General features: G+C 44.9%; 1 protein-coding gene and 1 long non-coding RNA gene across 2 annotated transcripts; one reads left to right on the forward strand and one right to left on the reverse strand.

Annotated features, from left to right (window-relative positions):
* Positions 1-3754: 3754 nt before the first annotated feature.
* Positions 3755-14702, forward strand: LOC109735019 (peroxidase 24). Its single transcript, XM_020294214.4, has 4 exons — positions 3755-4089; positions 4173-4364; positions 4488-4653; positions 14058-14702. Exons 1-4 carry the CDS (start codon positions 3868-3870, stop codon positions 14471-14473), a joined length of 996 nt encoding a protein of 331 aa, XP_020149803.1. The 5' UTR covers positions 3755-3867; the 3' UTR covers positions 14474-14702.
* A 4010-nt stretch (positions 14703-18712) lies between these two features.
* Positions 18713-19747, reverse strand: LOC120964412 (uncharacterized). Its single transcript, XR_005756560.3, has 2 exons — positions 19273-19747; positions 18713-19154 (listed from the first exon to the last, which is right to left on the reverse strand). It is a non-coding gene; the product is annotated as an uncharacterized lncRNA (long non-coding RNA).
* Between the last annotated feature and the right edge of the window lie 1897 nt (positions 19748-21644).

Consider the following 21644-nt stretch of genomic DNA (forward strand, 5'->3'; position numbering starts at 1 on the left):
TTTATCGGTCAAACCGCATAACAACATACTTCATTCCCTTTGTCATCGGTATATTACCTGCCCGAGATTCGATCATCGGTATCATCATACCTAGTTCAATCTCGTTACCGGCAAGTCTCTTTACTCGTTCCGTAATGCATCATCCCATAACTAACTCATTAGTCACATTGCTTGCAAGGCTTATAGTGATGTGCATTACTGAGAGGGCCCAGAGATACCTCTCCGATACTCGGAGTGACAAATCCTAATCTCGATCTATGCCAACTCAACAAACACCATCGGAGACACCTGTAGAGCATGTTTATAATCACCGAATTACGTTGTGACATTTAATAGCACACAAAGTGTTCCTCCGGTATTCGGGAGTTGCATAATCTCATAGTTAGAGGAATATGTATAAGTCATGAAGAAAGCAATAGCAATAAAACTTAACGATCATAATGCTAAGCTAACAGATGGGTCTTGTCCATCACATCGTTCTCTAATGGTGTGATCCCGTTCATCAAATGACAACACATGTCTATGGTTAGGAAACTTAACCATCTTTGACTAACGAGCTAGTCAAGTAGATGCATACTAGGGACACTCTGTTTGTCTATGTATTCACGCATGTACTAAGTTTCCGGTTAATACAATTCTAGCATGAATAATAAACATTTATCATGATATAAGGAAATATAAATAACAACTTTATTATTGCCTCTAGGGCATATTTCCTTCAGTACAATCACACTTTGGTCTAAATAGAAGATCCTGCTCAGATTCGATCTTGACGTGAGGGCATTACCACTTGGGTCGGCCATGTCACCACTACTCCATCTCCGACTTTGTCAGACGTTAGAAGAAGAGAGGGAAGACTCCAAACATGAACTGGATCGCCCACGTCCCACCCATCATGGACCCTTGTGGCAAGTCATCCTGGTGCGAGGCATCCGAGATTGGATGACCCGGAGATCCCTAGGGATCCATCCATGCGAGGCCTTGGCGCAACGGATGTCATGGAGGGCACTCTCACCCGCAGAGGCTCCTAGGAGGTGGGTACTTTAACATTCTTTATAGGATTAATTCAGTTGTTGTAGGGGTTTCTTGTGTTTTTTTAATTTAAACCGGGCCATGAATTATCTTAGTTACAACACAGATTTGATGCACTGGACGAATCTGTAGTGAAAGTAATCAATGTGTAGCGCGAGAGGTGTTCGTCGCTTTTACTGCCTAGCTTTTAGGTTTGATCGCACAGATAAGGAGCTAATGGAACATCTCGAACCCAAAGTTAGGGACAACGTGACAATATCTCACCCTCTGATTGATCGTTTCATACCTACCATAGTCATCAAACAAGAAATATACTACACCAGTTCTCAGAACCTTCCAGGTGAGGTGTTGGTAAAAATTGCTTACTTTGTACAGGCATGATGATCCTCACTTCAACTGTTGTTTGTTGCATGTGGTTATGACCTTTGTAGGTGTACCAACAGATGACGTGAGCAAATATTTCTTCTTCCTTATAGGGCGTACCCTACTGGAGCGAGGAAGCGCCGCAAGATATAGATGGAGCCCGATGTAGGCATATAACACAACACAAAACCGACAATACAATGGCGTTGAAAGTTGATAGTCGACAGACAGGATGGAAAAAGATTCTGGTGTTGTACACCGGGTTCGGTGACAAGCGGAAGAAAACCAAGTGGGTGATGCACCGGTAGAACACGACGATGACGATAACGAGATGGAGAAACCAGATGGAGAGACCAGAAAGAAAAAAGTGCTACCCTTGTGTATGAATCTCTGCTCTATTAATTTCCCGAGACCACCTCATATATGCAATATATTATGTAAGTATTCGTAGTACGCAATTATATAAATGGGTGTGAGTTGGCTTTTGTCCGACACGAAGCCTTAGAAAAATGGTTTGAACGCTTTGAGGAATATTCATTGCTGCTTTCAGTTTCAAAAATAAGTTTATGAGTTTCTATAAGAAGTTGAATATGGTTCACCGGGCTTCTCAATTGCGTTTGTCCCTTGGGCCAGGGGCTGGTTGTTCGGCTGTGCAACACCTCCTGATCGCCCCCATTTGCTATATAACCGGATGGTGTGGTCTGATGGATCTTCCCGGATAATGTAGGCCGAGACATCTGGCGTAAGATACATGCTCTTAGGTCGGCACTAATGTGACTACCCAACTGGTAACACTATTTCACAAAAGGACGTCCAATTTCCCTCAAAAGAAGGACGTCTAATTAACGCAAGACTTAACAAGCAGTACTTAATGATTTTAGCAACCACACACGTTCGTAAGACAATACTTAACATACAACACTTCACAATCAGCATTTGACGAAAGCAATGCTAATGGCCTCTGCTATGTGCAAGCAGTGCTAACAATCTATACTATTTGGAAGCAGTGCTAACGACTTCTTCGGTGCTTACAGGTTGTTATAACGGTCCTTCCAATAGTTCACTACACTTCAGTTTACTTTTCCTAAGTTTGTTTCACTTCTTGGCCGTGATTTACCTTTTGCGTCGAGAACGCAATGGACCATCTAGTAAGAAAAATGAGCTATGTCTTAGAGATGCCCTTAGGGAAACTCCAACCCAAATCACCTAATTGACCGCAAATGTCCGGACCGGACAATCCGGATACTTCTAGCCATCTAACAAGGCTCACCTAAAATGTGCGGATCGGGCCGGACGTCTGGAATCCCGCAAACCAGCACCAATCCGGGGGAGGTTAGGTGAAGTCTGGGCGTTCGCCTTGTCAGACTCCGACATCGTGATCCACCCAAAAACCCATCTCCCGCCACGTCTGCTCCAGAACCTTCCGGCTTGACTGGTGGTCCTCCTATGCGCTTTCACAAATGACTTGACCGACGCAGCAGCCGAGAAGCCTACTAAGGCTGATCGCATTCATATTGGTGCGGCTTTCGGGAAGTCCGCTCCAGCTTTAAAGCTAGTCAGGTTCCTCCTCCGTAAACCCTACCCGCACAATCCTCTTTCTCTCACACACATCCACCGGCTGTTGCATGCCACCACACCTCCGACCATGATGGGCAAGAAGAAGGACGGCGAGAAGACCCGATCGTGATGGCTGCTGGGCGACTACCACTGTGACCAACCGCCGCCACCGCACTAGGAGACCGGATCGAGGGGGGGGGGGGGGGGGGGGAGCTTGGTGTCAGGTTTGCACCGGCCATCCAACTGCCTAAATATCGTCCATATTCGTGTGAATTATGTCCGTATTTGTGTTTCATCCATTTCAACTGAGGGCAATTTAGGTGACGGGCACGCCCTGATGTGTCCGTGGATATTCGATGCCGTTCATCTGGTGATCCCGTTGGAGTTGCCCTTGCACTTCGGATCTGGTGCATCGGATCGTAAGTTTTGTAGGCTAGCCATTACGTCCATAGAGATTGTTTTGTACTCCTACTACACTAGCTAGGCAGTAGCCTTGTGTGTATTACGTGTGATGCGCGGTGGATACTGTCTCTGTACTGGCGACGGCCAACTAATTCCGTTGTTCGGAGCACTCGAGCTGGTAAGGTAGCTAGAGGTTCGCTGTTACCCATAGCTGGAACGGCGCGCGTGTGCACCCAACCGAGGTCCGCCACGCAAAACGTAACCCGTTCGGTAGTCGACGACAATCGGACGGCTAGCCGAGCTGCGATTTCTACTTGGGACCTCACCGCACTGGCCGAGATGAATGCCGGCGGGCGCACGCTGTGGCCGGGCTTTAAGCCTTTAATAAGCGCACACGGACACAGCCTTTGCCACACACCCATAAGCTGAGCTCCCATTATTCTCACCTGCCGATCGCTATCCATCGCTCTCTCGCGTCATCCTACGTACGCCGGCTTAGCTAGAGCTAGCTCGATGGCCAGACCAGCGCCGTCGCCGCTGCTCCTGTTGGCCGTGCTGGTCGGCGCGCTGGCCGGCGGAGGCGAGGCGGCGCTGCTGAAGGCGCACTTCTACAGGCCTAGCTGCCCGGCGGCGGAGGCGGTGGTGCGCGACATCGTGCTGGCCCGCGTCGCCGCCGACCCCGCCGCGCTGCCCGCGAGGCTGCTCCGCCTCTTCTTCCACGACTGTTTCGTCAGGGTACGTACGCACGTGACAACCGGTAGCGTTCACGCACGCGCGCATGCATGGTTGACGGACGCCGTGCTGATTCGTGTACGTAGGGGTGCGACGCGTCGCTGCTGATCGACTCGACGGCGGGCAACACCGCGGAGAAGGACGCTGGGCCGAACGGGTCGCTGGGCGGCTTCGACGTCATCGACACCGCCAAGGCCGTGCTGGAGGCCGTCTGCCCCGGCGTCGTCTCCTGCGCCGACATCGTCGCGCTCGCTGCGAGGGACGCCATCTCCTTCCAGGTCGGCCAGTCGATCGTGCTTGCACCAGTCAATTAAAGTAGTACAATGTATGCATGCATGTACGGCTGAATAACAAAATGGAATATGCAAGAGTTGACGCGCGTGCGCTGCATGCATATGCAGTTCGGTCGTGACCTGTGGGACGTGCAGCTCGGGCGGCGCGACGGCGTGGTGTCGAGCGCGTCGGAGGCGCTGTCCAACATACCCTCGCCGTCGGATAACTTCACCACCCTCGAGGCCAAATTCGCCAGCAAGGGCCTCGACGTTAAGGACCTCGTCATTCTCTCGGGTACGTACATATCAAGTCGACATCGTTAAGTTTTATCTTTGCGCGGAACATCATTAAATTTAACAAGAGTACATGCTTATATTTTGTAACGGGGGAGTACAATTATACACCTACGGCCTGGTCGATACCTGTCCACACAGAATCTCCTCATCGATACAACTCCCTCCGTCCCAAAAACGCATATTTTAGGACGGAGAAAGTAGTACAACTTTAGTACTTCCTTTGTTCCAAAATTAAAAAAAAAAGTACTAAACTAAAGACATTTATTTTTACTAGCGGAGCAACGATTCAATCCTGCACGGGTCACATCCCAACTTTGACTAGTTTGTGAAGAAATTCTTTTGAGGAGGGCTGAGACTAAAAAAAGAGAGAGGGTATTTTGCCCCTTAAAATTTTTGGGCGGAGGGAAAACTACTCATTTACACTATCAACTGACATGTACATAAGTGTTACTACTTTCATTTCAAAATGACAAGGCATCTATATCACAGTTTTTTGAAGACAATTGGTCGTTAGCTAAACCAAAAGAAAACTAGTGAATGTACTAATGATCACATGCGCCAAAAATTGGAGCCGTGTGCGCCGCACTATCAGAATCTAAGATTGTTCTCGTTTATTATTATTATTATTAGACGAAAGAAACATAGTATTTTCTCCTAAAAAAAGAAACATAGTGTTCGAGCGTTGTCAGAATCTAAGATCGTTCTCTTCTGTTATTATATGAGACGAAAGAAACATAGTATTCGAGCGAACGACGTGTTTAGTTACGCTCCGATGTCACATCTGAGGACACTGTTTCTACAAAAAAGAAAAAAAGAAAAAAAAAGAGAGAAGGCCACACCGCACAGTCGCTACACCGGGGCGACGGCGACCTCCCGTTGATGGGCACGAGAGAGTGGCCACAGTGCACAGGCGCTACACCGGGGCGACGGCGACTGGCCGGCCGGCCGGTAGCCATTGCATGGACATGCATGAGCGATGATGCACCGATGGATCGACGGCGGACCGGCGAGCACGGGTCCGTCTGTTTGTTGGCGAGTGCGCGCCCGCGTGGTGAGCATGCACGCCGCAGTAGACGGTGCACATGCACGCATGTCGGTGGATGTTGGCCAGAGGCCAGAGCCAAGTGTAGGTAAGTGGCTAGCGATCGAAAGGGACGGAGCAACCACCGGGCAAGCATGCATGAGTGCGTGCGTCCATTCATGTGACGACCAAGCCGGTCGATGCATGGTAGAGGCCGCCGGCCATTCATGGCCGCCCGTTGCCGATAAAGCTAGGTAGCCAAAAGAAACGCAGCCAAGGAAAGCTGCCATGCATACGGCCCTTTCGAGCTAAAAATAAGACTAGTCACTACTGTATACCTTTTTTTTAAAGGAGAAGGCTATCGCCTGACTTTAGATAAAACTAAGTAGGACAAAGCAAGTCATACAACCACGGCAATGCGATGGTGCAGAAGTTCCAACAAAATAGCCAAAAAACAGTACAGTACCAACAAACTAACTAGGGACAGAAGGTAATATGAATAGCTAATAACATATCACTTGCCGAACCTCGTTAACGAATCACGGCGTTGTCATCGTGCTACGATTGCTTGTTTTTAAGTGGATCCATCGCGTACCTCAGATTAATCCTATCAATGCACTTCCAAAAATCCTAAAAATAGGTCATATCATTCATCAATAATTAATAGACAGCTGACTTCTGTAAGAAGCCTATTTTGAGCCTTACTAAGAAATCTAAAAGGAAACAACAACAATATGCTTGCATGGCAATAATGCTCATGGTTGTCAGAAAATCCGTTTTCATGGCCAAGTCAAAAGCAAACTCGATCTAAAAGTTTTGCCATTTCCACTAAAAGGCCAGCACTGAGTTGTAATCCATGCATGCATGCATGCATGTGCCCTGCTCAATCAGGCAGCAAAACTAAGTGGGCAGTGTCTCATCAAGGAATTATCACTTGATCTATCTACGTACTATCAACCAAAGGAGGCGAGATGCATATCATGCATGCGCGTGAATTAATGCAGCTGGTACAGCTACATGTGATGCACTTGACAATACTCCCAGTTAGTGCATGCCTTAGTGGTGGTTACCATTAACTACCAACTACCAGCACTCCTAACCAACATCATATCAAATCCAAGCAGCTGTGGCGCAAGAGATTGGATTCTATTTGGCCATTGATATCTATCATTGGTTAAGTGCTTCATCTATGGCGTACAGTTCAGTGAAGTGTAGTCCCAACAAGAGTACACTGCTTCTAATTGATGTAGCGACGTAGTAGTCCCAATTGTGAAATGCCACAAAGTGAGCTGTCTGGACCATATAATAGATTGCACCACCTGAACAGCATGGGCTAGCTAGCGCACAATGCAAAAGAGTGGACCCATGCAAATACTACTTGAGTCAAGAAAGTCCATCATTGTTCTTCTTACTTGGCTAGAGGAATTTGGTGTTTCTAGCGGTTGGTTATGTAACTGGGAAAGATCAACCGGGTGTTGTTTTGGGGATTGGTGGAGTTGTTTCACGTAGCATTTGCCAGTTTTTGTTACTAGGAGGGAGAGAGTCTAGTAGGGGGAAAGAAGCGATTGCATGCATGACAAAATATTCTCTCACCTCCCATGATCAAGACTTACATTCACTTTCATTGTGAATTTTTGGATGACTCGGTTATTTTCATTTTTTTGTCAGACTTTTGGTGTTTGGTTGTGTGCATCTTCTTTATGTAGATACCGGGTGTTACTCATCATGCTTTGTATCTGCTTGATGCTACATTTTGAGTTAATAAAAGCACCCTTTATCGAAAAAATTGTGAAATTTTGGATGATAGATATCTTTTGAAACAAAAATATTTTTTGATTATTTTATATATTTGAATTCGTAGCGAGAAGATCTTCACAACAAGGTGAATCATGGATAGATTTGAACTAGTTTTCATCTTACTATTTCAATCGTACTTAAAATCAATTTCACAAATTTTATTGTTTCACTTGTATTCAAAACAAGTTGTAATAAAATTATTGGTTCAAAAGTTTGAAACAAATCAATCAATGTGTGAAATGCGCATGAAGAACTGATATCACTTAAAATGTTTTTTAAATAATCGAATATTATCTCTCAGAAGGGTTCAAATTAGTTCCAGATATTTGAACTTGAGTGAAATCATTTTGTTTTGAAATGAACAAAATTCATTTTTGTAATTAGTGAAATCAGTTATTGAAAAGAGTGGAATATTTTTTTGAAGACTGAAATTTGCTCTTTTTGAATGAGTCAAACTTGGTGTTTGAAATGAGTGAAATTAGTGATTTCAATTAAATTAATTTGCTTTTTAGGTTAGTGAAAGTGGGCTTTAATGTTTGAATCAGCTTTGAGATGAGTGAAACTAATTTTTTCAAATGAATGAAATCAGTTATTTTTCACTCGTTTCGAAAATCGATTATGGTATTCCAAATTATTTCATTATTTTAAAACTCTAATTTCACTTATTTTAGAGCCCACCCATTTCAATGACTGAATCCACTTATTTCAAACTCTGATTTCTGTCAATTCAGAAAATAATTTCACTCGGTCCAAAAAAACATGTTTCACTCATTTCAAAAACTACTTTCACTCATTTCAAAAAACTGGTTTCACTCATTTAAAGAAAATAAGTCCACACATTTCACTCATTTGAGAAAAACAGATTTCAATCATTTCAAAAAAAAAAAAATTAATTCTCACAATTATCGTCACGACACACTAAAATAAGCAGATTCACACATTGAAATAGATTGGGTGAATAAGTGAATTAAAACTTCGAAATTCAAACATGTTTAAAATATATCCAAGATAGGTCTTGTTGAAAAGGTTTGACGCTACGAGTTCAGATATAAAAAAGATAATCAGAATCAACATTTTAATTGAAAAGGATATAATTTTTATAATATCCAAGGAGGAACAAAAGAGATGTTTTGTTGTGTGAGAGAGAAGAGAGTGGGCTGTCATATTCATGCCATGCATGCATGTGAGGAGAGAGATCGATGAAGAGATGAGGTGTGTGTGTGGCCTATGTTGATTTTTTTCTCGAATACGCACGAGTGTGCGTATCATTTTATAAAGAAGAGGGGAAAAACTTTTCATCCACAGTGATACAATGGTATTTACACGGCTCTTACATCCGCCTCCACATGGAGTAGTTACATGAGTCGACTACTCACCGAACCCCACCCCTGCTAGTCCCGCAAACACTCCATCCAAGTCCCCTTTCAAAAGCCCTGCTTGCCTCCACGTCCTTCCTTCCCTCTCGATCCGCCTGAGTACCTACACTGTGGAGGGGCTTGCACCGTTGAAGAAGATATCGTTCCGGTGCGTCCATATCACCCACATGCCCAGCACGCACAAGGCTCTCATGGTCTGCCGTTGGTCTCGTCGCTGCTCTTGCCTTAAGCACCATGATCCGAGGGTGTCGTTGGCGCAAGGCTCCAGCTCCGGCCGATCAGTGGCCACACTCATCCGGTGCCACACTTCTTTTGAGAGGGTGCAGCTCACCATAAGATGACTCATTGTTTCCTCTTGCTGGTTGCAGAAAGGGCACGCATCCTGATGGGGTAGCTCACGGTTGGCGAGTCTGTCGGAAGTCCAACACCGATTCTTGAGAGCAAGCCACCCAAAGAATCGGCATGGCAGTGGTGCTCTCGATCCCCATGTAAATGCAGCTGTAGGCACCACCTCTAGCCCCGCAAACCTTGCCGCATACGCCGAGCGTGCCGAGAACATGTCGTCCTTCTCCCACGCCCAGTTAACCGAGTCCGGCGTGCCCGTATCCAGCTGCACAGTCACTACTCTTGACCAGAGGAGCAGGAACTGATGCAGTGCAGCCTCAGTTAAGTCTGGCCCAATGTCTCATGCCCACTCACTTTGATATAATCATTTGATACAGATGAGTGGGCTGGCATACATGCATATACTAAAGGGGTGCATTTTTTTTTTGAAACTGGGCAAAAGATTTGCCACTTTCATTGATTAAGAAGAAGGTTTAGAGTTTTTGGCCAAAGGCCGAATTACAAAGACATCACTCTCGCGGCACTACAGTACTCAAATATTTGGCCCCTGCAAGGCACCAACACTTTGAAACATCTTTGATTCTTGCAACAAGAACCCCAACCGGCACCGCGGTGTTACGGAAGACGCGTGCATTCCTCTCGTTCCAAATTTCCCATGAGATCAACATCATAAGAGACATCATCGCCCGTCGAGACTGCGATGCGTTGGAGTCAATGAGGTTCCACCAGGCTTTCACCGAATGGACCGTCACCCAAGCTGTAGGGTTCACATCAACCAAGCCAAGCCAAGATTTGATCATTTCCCAAACTCGAACCGTGTAGCGGCATTGGAAAAGGAGGTGAGCCGCGGTTTCCTGAACTTGCTTGCAGAGGGGGCAGCGATCACAGTTAGGCCATCCACGGCGTTGGAGCCTGTCGGCCGTCCATATCCTATTATTGATCACAAGCCAAGCAAAGAATTTGCATTTGGGGGGAGCCCAGATCTTCCACACCAACTGTTGCATGTTGGAGTCAACTAAGCCCAGGAACTGGACCTTGTAGGCCGAGGACGCGGAGTAAGAGCCATCATTAGAAAGCTTCCAAGAGATAGAATCAGCCACGTCAGGGTTGAGTTGCACCACAGATAATTTCTCCCAAAGGTTGACGAACTCGGTCAGGTGTGTAGCGGAGGTGATCCCGTCTGTTTTGACTTGAGAGACCCAGAAGTTATTATCCAAAGCCTTCTGAACCGAACATCCCCTTCTTTTTGATAGGTCAAAAATCTTCGGGGCGATGTCTTTGGGTCTCATGCCATCTAGCCAAGCAGACTCCCAGAAGGAAGCACGAATACCGTTGCCAAACAACACCTTGGTGGCAGCAGCAAAAATGTTTTTATCATTCTCATCGCAGGGGTTACCCAAGCGAACCCACGGCTTTACCGGATCCAACCATTCCGCCCAAAGCCAACGGATACGAAGCGCGGACGCAAACTTCCTCATATTTAGGATACCTAGCCCCCCATGGACCTTGGACTTGCAGACCTGTTCCCAGTTGATCTTGCATTTGCCACCGGTGACCTTGTCACAACCAGCCCAAAGGAAAGCACGCCGAAGAGAGTCAATCTTTTCCAGAACCTCAATTGGAAGGTTTAACGCTGTCATATAATAAATGGCAATGGCCGTGATGACAGCTTGACCAGCACAGCCCTTCCCGGAGAAGCCATTAGCATGCCCAACCATGGAGAAAGCTTGGACGCAATCTTGTCCTCCAGGGGCTGAAAGTGAATCCTATTCAACCTCTTGACCGACAAAGGCAATCCAAGATACTTCAGCGGGAAGGTAGATCGGTTAGCCGAGAAGGAATGCAGAATATCATCAAGGTCCAAGTGATCACATCTGATGGGGGAAACCATACTTTTAGAGCAGTTTGTGATCAAGCCAGTGACCTCACCGAAACAGGCAAGGGTTTCCGCAAAAAATTTGACCTCGGATTTAATTGGCGCAAGAAAGACCGCAGCATCGTCCGCGTATAAGGAGGCACGGATAACCATCACATTTCCATCAAGAGGATCCAACTTGCCTTGCTCAGTGGCCTTTTGAAGGATATGATGCAGAGGGTCAATTGCAAGCACAAAGAGGAGGGGGGAGAGGGGGTCCCCCTGTCTGAAGCCACAACCTTGTGATATTGGGCATCCAAGAACACCATTGAGAAGAACCCTCGACGAAGCAGTAGACAGGAGGGTCGAGACCCAGCCTCGAAAGCGAGGTGGGAAGCCCAGGTGATTCAGCAAGTCGAGGAGGAAGTCCCATCTGACCGAGTCGAATGCCTTTTTGATATCAAGCTTGAAGAGCAGAGCCGGGGTTTTTTTGCGGTGAAAGCGTCGGGCCAGGTTGCGAACGTACATAAAGTTATCATGGATACATCTTCTTTTGATGAAGGCGCTTTGAGCTTGGGAAACAAGGTCATTCATGTGGGGAGCCAAACGGTTGGACATGACTTTGGCGATGATCTTCGCGATGCCATGAATCAGACTAATGGGGCGAAAGTCAGAGATGTCTTCAGCACCATCCTTTTTCGGAATAAGGGCGACATCCGCAGTGTTCAACCAGTGCAAATGGGAGGCATGGAGATTTGAGAACCGGTTTATAGCCAGCATGACATCAACCTTAATTATGGTCCAACAAGATTTGAAGAAGGCCCCGGTAAAGCCATCCGGACCCGGTGCCTTATCGCTTGGCAATGAAAAAATTGCGGCTTTGACCTCCTCCTCGGAGATGGCCTCATCCAACTCATGAAGGTCGCAATCTGGAATAGGAAGAATGTCCCAGTTGATATCTGTTTTGCGCGCGGGGCCTTTTTTAGTGATGTTCTTGAAGTGACAGTGGATAATGTTCTCCTTAAGCTTGTGTTCCGTGACCCAGCCACCGTTGTGCTTGAGGCGGTGAATGAAATTTTTTCGCCTACGATGGTTGACCCGCAAATGGAAGTAACGGGTGTTAGCATCTCCCTCTTTCAGATTAGTTATCCTCGAATTTTGCCTCTTTCTTGATTTTTCCAAAACAGCCCACCCAATGATCTTCCTCTTTAACCTTCTTCGAATATCCCATTCATCATGGGAGAGTTCTCTATGTTCCTGGGCCAAATCGAGACGAAGGATCACCTCGAGAGCCATGTGAAGCTGGATTTTTGCGTTTGAGAAAAGAGACTTGCTCCAGGAGCGAAGTCTAGCAGCTGTAGTCTTTAGCCTGTGGAAAAGCCTTTGGTATGGCTCCACATGAATGGAGTCCTCAGCCCAAGCATCAGCGACAACCTTTTTGAATCCGGGCATCTTAGTCCAGTAGTTCTCGAAGCGGAAGGTTTTGGGTTTCCGCGGGCCATCATCATTAGCCAGCAGTAACGGGCAGTGGTCAGAGAGCGAAGATGATAAAGCGTGTAGAATATGGGAGCCGAACTCGATATCCCAATTATCGTTGCAGAAGAATCCGTCTAGTTTACACAATGTTGGATTAGATCGCTCGTTGCTCCAAGTGAACTTCCGGTTCTGAAGATGAATCTCTTTTAGTCTGCAATTTGCAAGAGTGTTTCGAAATCGCACAAGACGGCTACGATCAACATTAGCTCGGTTTTTGTCTCTAGCACGGTATATTTGATTAAAGTCTCCATTGACAAGCCATTTTGTTCCATCAGGCGGCTTCTGGCAGGTAAGCTCGAGGAAGAAGTCGTCTTTATGGATGCTTCTGGTAGGTCCATAGACCGTGGTTAACTTGAAAGTCTTTGTATCTGAAGCATTGTTGAGAGCAACCGTAGCAGAAAGAAAGTACGTGCCATACTGAACACTTGAGATGGTTACCACAGAGTCGTCCCACAACAGTAAGATTCCACCTCTAGTTCCATCAGCCGGTCTGTGTGCGAAGTTCTTGAGGCGGTATCCTCCCAGGTAAGCAGCCACATGAGAGTCGATGGTCTGGAGTTTGGACTCCTGGATGCAAACTAGATGGCAGGAGGAGGCAGCAATTGTTTCATGGACGACGGATTGGCGATCTGGACAGTTTAGACCACGAACATTCCAGCACAATATAGCAAGGTTTTGTTCTAACATGATTGCACAAAGATTACATCAGTACAGTGCTCAAGGAACCATAATGGCAACAATGGTCTGGCCAGGATAGTTGTGCATGAATCTGACACTACAGTGGTGCATGAATATCCAGGATAGTAGTGCATGAATAGTTGTGCACGAACCATAAAGGGGTGCATGAATATCAAAGTGAATAGTTGGGTTTTTTTTTCACCATTTCGTAGCCCCGCCGTTAAAAACCACTTTGCGTTGGCTAGAGTCAAACTACGACAATTCGATGAACCAATTGTGCTGCACACTTGTGGGTGTAAAGAATACACGAATAAGAGTATTTAGAACACTCCCCGCAAAAAAATAAATTGTAATCACCTAAAAAGTGTATGTACTGAATATAGTAAAATTTTACTCGAAAGTGTTCTTCACCAGTAAAATGCAAGAAAATATTAAGAAAATCAATAAAATAAAATAACTGATTTTTTTGTGACAAACTTTATAGAATGTTTCACTTGCATCCAAAGTTTCATGATGAAATGACATTCATGGAAGTCCAGACCAAAAAGAAGAAGATGTTCTCCATAATGCTTTCAAAAAACATTTTTAGAGCATATATATTGTTTTGTCTTAAGTAAGAATGTTTTTTTGTCATGAAACTTTCCACACATCTGAAACAATCAACAATGTTTGTCACAACAAAAAAAATCAGATTTTTTGGAATTTTTTTACATTTCACTGTTCACGGAGAAACTGCACGTCTAATTTTAGTGGCAAAACTCTTTAATCAACTCCTATATATGTGTGCCATGCAGGCGCGCACACCATCGGCGTCGGCCACTGCAACCTCTTCGGCAGCCGCCTCTTCAGCTCCACCACCGCCGGTGTCGCCCCCGCCACCGACCCGACCCTCAACGCCGCCTACGCCACTCAGCTGCGCGCCGCGTGTGGGTCGCCCTCCAACAACGTCACCGCCGTGCCTATGGACCCCGGCAGCCCCGCCCGGTTCGACTCCCACTACTACGTCAACCTCAAGCTCGGCCGTGGCCTGTTCCGCTCCGACGCCGCACTGCTCGCCGACCGCCGCGCCGCCGACATGATCCACGCGCTGACCAAGGAAGGCTACTTCCTGCAGGAGTTCAAGAACGCCGTGCGCAAGATGGGCCGCGTCGGCGTGCTCACCGGCGGGCAGGGAGAGATCAGGAGAAACTGCAGGGCCGTCAACTCATGAACTGATTGATTGGTACATAACTACATATACGCTGTGATGTCTTGGTGGTAATTAGTTATGATTAGTTTGTTTGTGTTTACATGAGGGTCGGGCCTGTATATCCTTGGTGTTGACATGAGGGGAGCCGTAATGAATAATCAGGCCGGCTATTGTCGAACACGAAGACTAGGCCGGCTATGGATTATTGGGTTGCACAATTTATTTATTTTTGTGGTTTCGAGTTGCATAATTTGTGCATGCGTTGAAAATAGAAATGAGATTTTCCTTGGGTGGTTACATATTTCAAGTAAATAAAAATATCATTTTCTGGCATTGATTTTTTTTCCAGATCTTAGTATCTAATGAAGGCTCTGGCCATTCGATTGTTTTCAACAAAGGATGATTTTTTTTTTCAGTGAAAAACTTCAGATTTATTCTTCAACTGTCAAAGCAGTATAAAGAACATCAAAAGTAACAAAAAATATATTCAGACCACCGAGCAACAAGTACAAGCATTGGAGCGAGCCGAAGACACAATAGCGTCATCGCCCCTCCCTCACCGGAGTTGAACAAACCTTGTTAGAGCATCTCTAACAGACCCCGCATCCCGCCGACCCGTAAAACGGGTTTGCCATTCGCGGAGAAACGACTTTGCGGACCGGCGTGGACGGCCGCAGAGGCAGACCCCGCAAAACGGACCCGTATAAAAGGATATTTGCGGAATATGCTCTTTTACGGGTCGGCTTTGCGGGGTCTGGTCTGGCGCCGCCCCCGCCAGCCAGCAAATCCTAAATTTGCACCTCAATTTGACACAAGATAATGCATTTCTTTGCTTTTTCAACAACATTGGATACATAGGTATCACCAAATCTTTGCTAGAATAGTAAGACCAAAGAAAACAAGAACCATAATTATGCATTTTATAAGATTTCTAACTTCCATAACTGCTCCCACTAGTTGGACCAATATCTTCTTCATGCATTCATTGTTGATCTGTGGATTCTTGATTTTGCATTCTTCATTCTTCTTCTTTGGTTCTAAAGAAGTAGACGTTGCTTCCCCTCTAGTTGCACATGCAACCTCTTCATTGCCTTCGATTCTACTAAAGAGTGCACCAACGTCTATTAAGTTTCTTTCTATCAATAAATCAATGTATCCGCCTTCCGAAAACCAAAATGAGCATCCATCTTCCTACACACATGATGGTGTTCGAAATGAGCTATCGCAATTGAACCAAAGAATGCGGTGCCAAAGCCGAAAGAAGAGAACACGTACCCCGTCATTTTCGCATTTGAAGAACACCCATCCGGGGTGCTTCGGCATGCTCGAAGTTAGCCGCAGCACTGTCCGCATGCAGTGTCGCACTATATGAGCGGCATCGGCGAGCCGCAGAGCCGCTGCACGAGCGCCGAGCCTGGTGGCCGGCTGGCCAAATCCATGCCAGCAAACCGTCGGCGGCGGCGACAGGATGAACCCGTAGCTGCATGCGGCGATGGGACTTTGCCGGGGCTGCGCGAGGTGCTCCCCGACCGTTCCATCGCTTGGCGCAGCCACCGGCGGCCGAGAAAGCCAAATCCAGGCCGCCCGCGACGAAGGGCCGCAGATCTGCAACTTTCCGGCCGGCCGACGCAGGAGGGTGGGTGGCGGAGGGCAACCTTGTGCGTGTGGCGGCCTTCGGCGTGATCTCGCCGGCTACTTTGGCCGCAGTCGTGGGCGGCGGGGCGAGGGGGAGGGGGAGGTGGTAGGTGTGGAAAAGCACGGGCTGAAATGCCCCCCACCAACCGCTCCCGCTATATGCAGGGCACCGACGGGCCGGGGGGGGGGGACGCGTATTCGCTGGTTGGGGCCGAGATGTTGCCGCGCCCCTCAAAATTTTTTTACGGGCTGGCCGCATTTGCGGGGTCTGTTCGGGTGGGATTTTCCGCGCCGACCCGCATTTTGGCGGTTATTTTGCGGGTCGTGGCGTTATGCGGGGTCTGCTAGAGATGCTCTTATAGTAGATTGTTGGGAAGTCATCGTACTAAGGCCCCGCAGGACCAGCGCACCAGAACAACAACCGTCTCTGATGAAGAGAAGGGTAGATTGGAAGCATCCAACATGTAGACACATGAACGCACACGAATGAAGACAAGATACAAGTGGATCCAACCGGGATAACCACTAATCGAATCCCGTGAGATCCGTCGGAGACACAACTCCACACGTCTTCCGACAATGCTAGACGCATCGCCGGGACAAGAGCTAGGCTAGAAGAACCTTATTCCACCTCCAGGGAACATACCGCCTTGTCTCCCAGAGTAGGACACAAACTGTAACTAAACTCGGGGAAAACACCTACAAACGGAGATCTCCCACCGACAAAGCCCGAGACCCATCGCGCCTCCATGGCCCCAAAGAAACGGCAGGCGGAGGCCGATCATCGGCGGCGCTGACAGGAGACAGGGAACCCTAGTGCCTGGTGATGGCTTGCAAGACACACAAGGTAGTGTAGCACTTTCTATGTAAGTATCCCAAATAGTTATCATCTCCACGAAGAGCGGATGAGATTATTTATGAGTAACATTTCTCACACACAAGTTTTCACAACTCTTATTGTTGGAAATATACCCTAGAGGCAATAATATTGTATTATTGTATTTTTCTTGTTTATAATTAAGAGTTTATATTCTATGTATAACTGCTATCATCATGGAATATGCGATTCAGTGGAAAACTCATAAGCTCGTGTGGAATAATAAACGATAAAATATGATTCGTAGTCTCTCCTCTAAGACTAGATCAAATGTTGTTGGTGATCATGTTTTCCGGATCTTAGGATATTGTTAAGTCTAACGATAGTCCTAAAACAACTTTGAGAATATGACTTTGAAAGAACGATTGTATTGAATCAACTCAAACTTGTTAGTTATACTTGAACGAGAGACCATCCAGATTATAGGTTATTAAAATAGGCATGCCTCTTTTATCAGTAATAATCTATAAATATTCGTAAAAATTAACAATTTTTTTAAGAAATGTGTTATAAATTCCCTCACCAACAAGCTTTATAGTTTATCAAACCGAGCTATGGTGAATTTACTTCTACATTGCAGACTTTTGCTTTATAAGTATGACATTCCAAACCATTTTCAGATTTTTTCCATTAACTATGGTATGTTGATTAACCATTCATAAATTATTTTCATAGCCTGACAACCGCTGATATCCATCTTGCCCCACATATTACCCTTGTTCTTTTGTTTTGATCTAAAGTTGAACTTCGGGAAGAGAGAAACCACAAGCTGTTAGATTTATGGTATATTGTAAAATTGTGATCGGGGACATTCAGTATTGTATAACTGCAATGCTCTCATTACTTCTCGATTAATATTTTATAAACCTTTTAGCTTGAAAGATTTAAATGTGTAGCTTATGTGGATTTCCTTTCAATGCTGCTCTTCATGAACATCTCTTCCCCATTGTTGGGAACTCCAAGATAGCCATGACCACCTGATTCTAGCAAATTAGTGCTTTTACATAATTGTGAAGATCCTGTTTATGGAGTTTCCAGTCAACCAATTTTATGATTTTGGTGTTATATTTTCATGCAATTTTTACTCCAATACTCATTGTCATATCAGCCATGCATTGTATAGTGTGGCAAGCAAAGTAGAAGTATTTCTTTATTTTTTTCTTTAAATGCATTTCATCCATTTACCATGCGACATATTGTTAACTGTGTCAACATGGCATGATGTAATGTCCTTTAACATACCTCAAGCAGTTTCATATCTACCCAAATGCAACCTTTTCTTAGTTTATTCCAAGAAGATTTACTCCTTCAAGTCCCCGCAACAACGTGCGGGGTGTTATCTAATTCAAAGAATTGGTCGTGGCCTAATATGTTTGATGGAAGATCAAGCAATAAACGCATGCCATCAAAAAGATTATTTGTGCAAGTAGTAATGTTTTCTTCAAGATTAATTATATTTAATGCTATTTTGAAGATTGATTACCATTAATGCAATTAATGATGTGTAGATAATCATAATTAATACTTATAATATATGCCGTTTTCAAGATTTACTACAATTAATGTTGTTTCTATATAATTGCAATTAACGTTGATTTTAGATCTATGATTGATTTATGTTTTCCATTTTCTGTTTTTATCTTTTCCATGTCATGCATAATTGCACTTGCATGACAGGCACCATATAGCCAACTGACCGAGACGACGCTATGCAAGGAATGTTGTGGAAACATTCAAAGCCAACCTCATAATCTCCCAAAGAAAAAGGAGAGAGAAAGTATATTAGACAATCCTATCGAAGCACGACGACCAAAGGATATCCGTTGATGTTTGGTTGGGAGCCAGTTGCCCAAACCAAATTAGGTTCTTCCTTTTATTACCGATGGACAATTTGTTCGAGCCTGAAATTCTATCCAAGAGACCCCGACGGAGGTGGGCATTTTGGGTTGCACGTAGGGCAGATGTCCTGACACTCACTCCGCGTCCTGAAACACTCGATCTCATCTTTCTGGCAGCAGTAGCATGTACCACGGTACCCATCTGAAAGATGGCATCCCAAATTTTGGATGCAAAATTTGACAGTTATCTTGCTGTCGCCTACAGACGTTGAGTTGACAACGGTAGCGTCAGTACTTGTATTCGCCACACGGCCATCTTGTTTGACTACCATTTCATTAGCGTCGAGACCACCTAGATATTGTATTTAACATTAGTAGATGCAATACCACAGGCGTATATGTAAGTACGTTTCGGAAAATCGACGGTAAGAAGTTAACACAAGATGATAATGACGAATACCAGTACGTACACTGGACACACACGACAAGGCATCCGATGAAGAATATCGTCGTTGCCTGCACTAGATTGCTCCCTCTCATATTGGCTATCTCTTGAAAAACTCGGCTCTAGTCAAGTGTAAGGTCCCAGTAAGACACCAAATGTGGCAGGCAGGGACGGCAAGTTTATAAATAGCAAGAGGTTGAAATATATTAGATGTTCATTAATGTACTCCAAAGATTGCAAGCGCAAGAGATATACGTACATTAATGTCACGATTTTTGCACATATAATATTGATTGAGATAAGCATCAGGTATATGCGCAATCTTGGATCATTAATGATTTCCTTTTGCGAAAAATATCGAGAGCTTTATCGACTAAAAGCATTCGCTGAGGTAGGAGTCTCTTGCGGCCAGCTTTCAGTCAGGAACAATTTGCATGCATGTTTTGCACACAAATGCGTGGACCGTTAGCTGACGACATTACATGTTGAATAGAAAAATAATAAAAACAACTAATTAACTCTTCTACTACCTTCGTCCTAGTTTATTGACCATCTTAGTATTTTGTGTCAAATTTTTATCATAGATTTAACTAAGAAAATAATAATGCATGCCATCAAAAATTATATCATTGATTCATATTTGAACGTAGTTTTCAGTGATATTATTTTTTGTGACACACATTATTATTCTCTTAGTTAAATCTATTGTCAAAATTTGGCATAAAATGCGAAGAAGACCAATGAACGTGGACAGAGTTAGTATCTATCTATCTATATATAGTATTAAGGATCCGACTATATTATATTTAGATGCGAGAAAATACCTGACATCTAACATGACGATATCAGCAAAAGGTCAGCGCCGGACTAGCCCGCCACGTCGTTTTCTTATTTGTTTTTTTTTTTCCATTGATACAGTTCTGGCACACAGGCAGCCGTACTGGTGGCATTGAAGACACAGGCGAGCGGTCGTGGCCTCCTGCCAATGAAAGACGGCCCAGGCGGAGCGGCTGGCGGGGCGGCCCAATTACGTGCTCATTCTTTTCAATACATGCACGTGCACTCGTTCACCTAAAAAACAAAATGAACGCGCACTCGTTATTCACACAAACAAATGTACATGCACTCGCTCACTTGTAGTCCACCTAGCAACTAGCTTTATATAATCAACGAGCGTGCTACGTCAATTACCTCCTCTAGTAATTAAGCACTCTACATCTCTCACTTATCTATTAATCAATGAGCAACTTTTTTTTAAACATACTACCAACCACTCACATAACAAGCATACACTCATCCCTATGAATGCATGCAAGCACACCCTACCCCCTGTGAGCATCTTCGACAGGTTGAACCGGCATAACATCTTGAGATTGACAAAGTCACTGCGGGCGCCTCGTAGACGATGAAAACATCTCCTTCCATTGAACGAAGATCGCACAACTACCCCTGTAGGTGTAGCTTGACACGACTCAATTCTCGCCAAAACTTTTTCTTTGCCCTTGTCCATTGTAGTTGTTGTTATTTCCACTTTGTGTTTTCTTGCCGCCCACCAGTCAATTACAATTACCGGGGGTAAAAAGTTTCTGTTAATTTTGATTTTTTGGTGAAATAGAAATATTTGCGATTTTTCTAAAAGTTTGTGAATTAGAAAGTAATTAGGAAATTCAAAAATGTCTGTGAATTCAAAAAAGTTAGCGAATACAAAAAAATGTTTGTGAAATTAAAAAATGTCCAAAATATGGAAAAGGTTCATGATTTTTTAAAACAAGTAACTAAAACATGACTTTGAAAAATAATCATGATTTTCAAAAAAGTTCATAATTTTAAGAAATTGTTAATGAATTTTTACAACAAATAATTTTTTTTAAATCATATATTTTAAAATTGTGGACATGCAACTGCCTGGTAACCCTCCTCCCGCCACTAATTGCAGTCCCGTTGTGGGCATGTAGTTGCGTGTCGAAGCTGGACTTGCAACTAGGACAAAAATGGGTTGAGCCCAGATGTGTGTTGAGGATGAGTTTGCAGCTGGGACAAAAATGGGTCGGTACCCAAGTTGCGTATCGAGGATCGAGTTGCAACTGGGACAAAATGGGCCGCCCCCTCCACAATTGCGTGTCAAGAGTGGACTTGCAACTGGGACAAAAAAATTGGTCGGGCTCCAGTTGCGTCTCGAGGAAGGACTTGCAGCTAGGAAAAATAGACGGACTCGCAATTGCATGTCAGGGGTGTATTGGACCTGCAACTAGGATAAAAATAGGTTAGGGCCCAGTACATGGGCCATTGGCAGCTCACTTTTCGCTCATTGTTGACGCTAGTGATGCATCGCTAGGTGGATTGCTAGGTTCTTTTCTTCTTGCGAGCATCTATAAAAAATGTTCATGAATTTAAAAA

This window comes from Aegilops tauschii, chromosome 5, assembly GCF_002575655.3.
Source record: "Aegilops tauschii subsp. strangulata cultivar AL8/78 chromosome 5, Aet v6.0, whole genome shotgun sequence".
NCBI classification, from domain to species: Eukaryota; Viridiplantae; Streptophyta; class Magnoliopsida; order Poales; family Poaceae; genus Aegilops; species Aegilops tauschii.

What these genes read in the sequence shown, in the direction of transcription:
- LOC109735019 (XM_020294214.4), top strand. Translation starts at nt 3,868, where the DNA reads ATGGCCAGACCAGCGCCGTCGCCGCTGCTCCTGTTGGCCGTGCTGGTC. An exon ending in TCCACGACTGTTTCGTCAGG is followed by an intron (nt 4,090 to 4,172) that starts GTACGTACGCAC and finishes TCGTGTACGTAG; the next exon opens with GGGTGCGACGCGTCGCTGCT. An exon ending in GGACCTCGTCATTCTCTCGG is followed by an intron (nt 4,654 to 14,057) that starts GTACGTACATAT and finishes TGTGCCATGCAG; the next exon opens with GCGCGCACACCATCGGCGTC.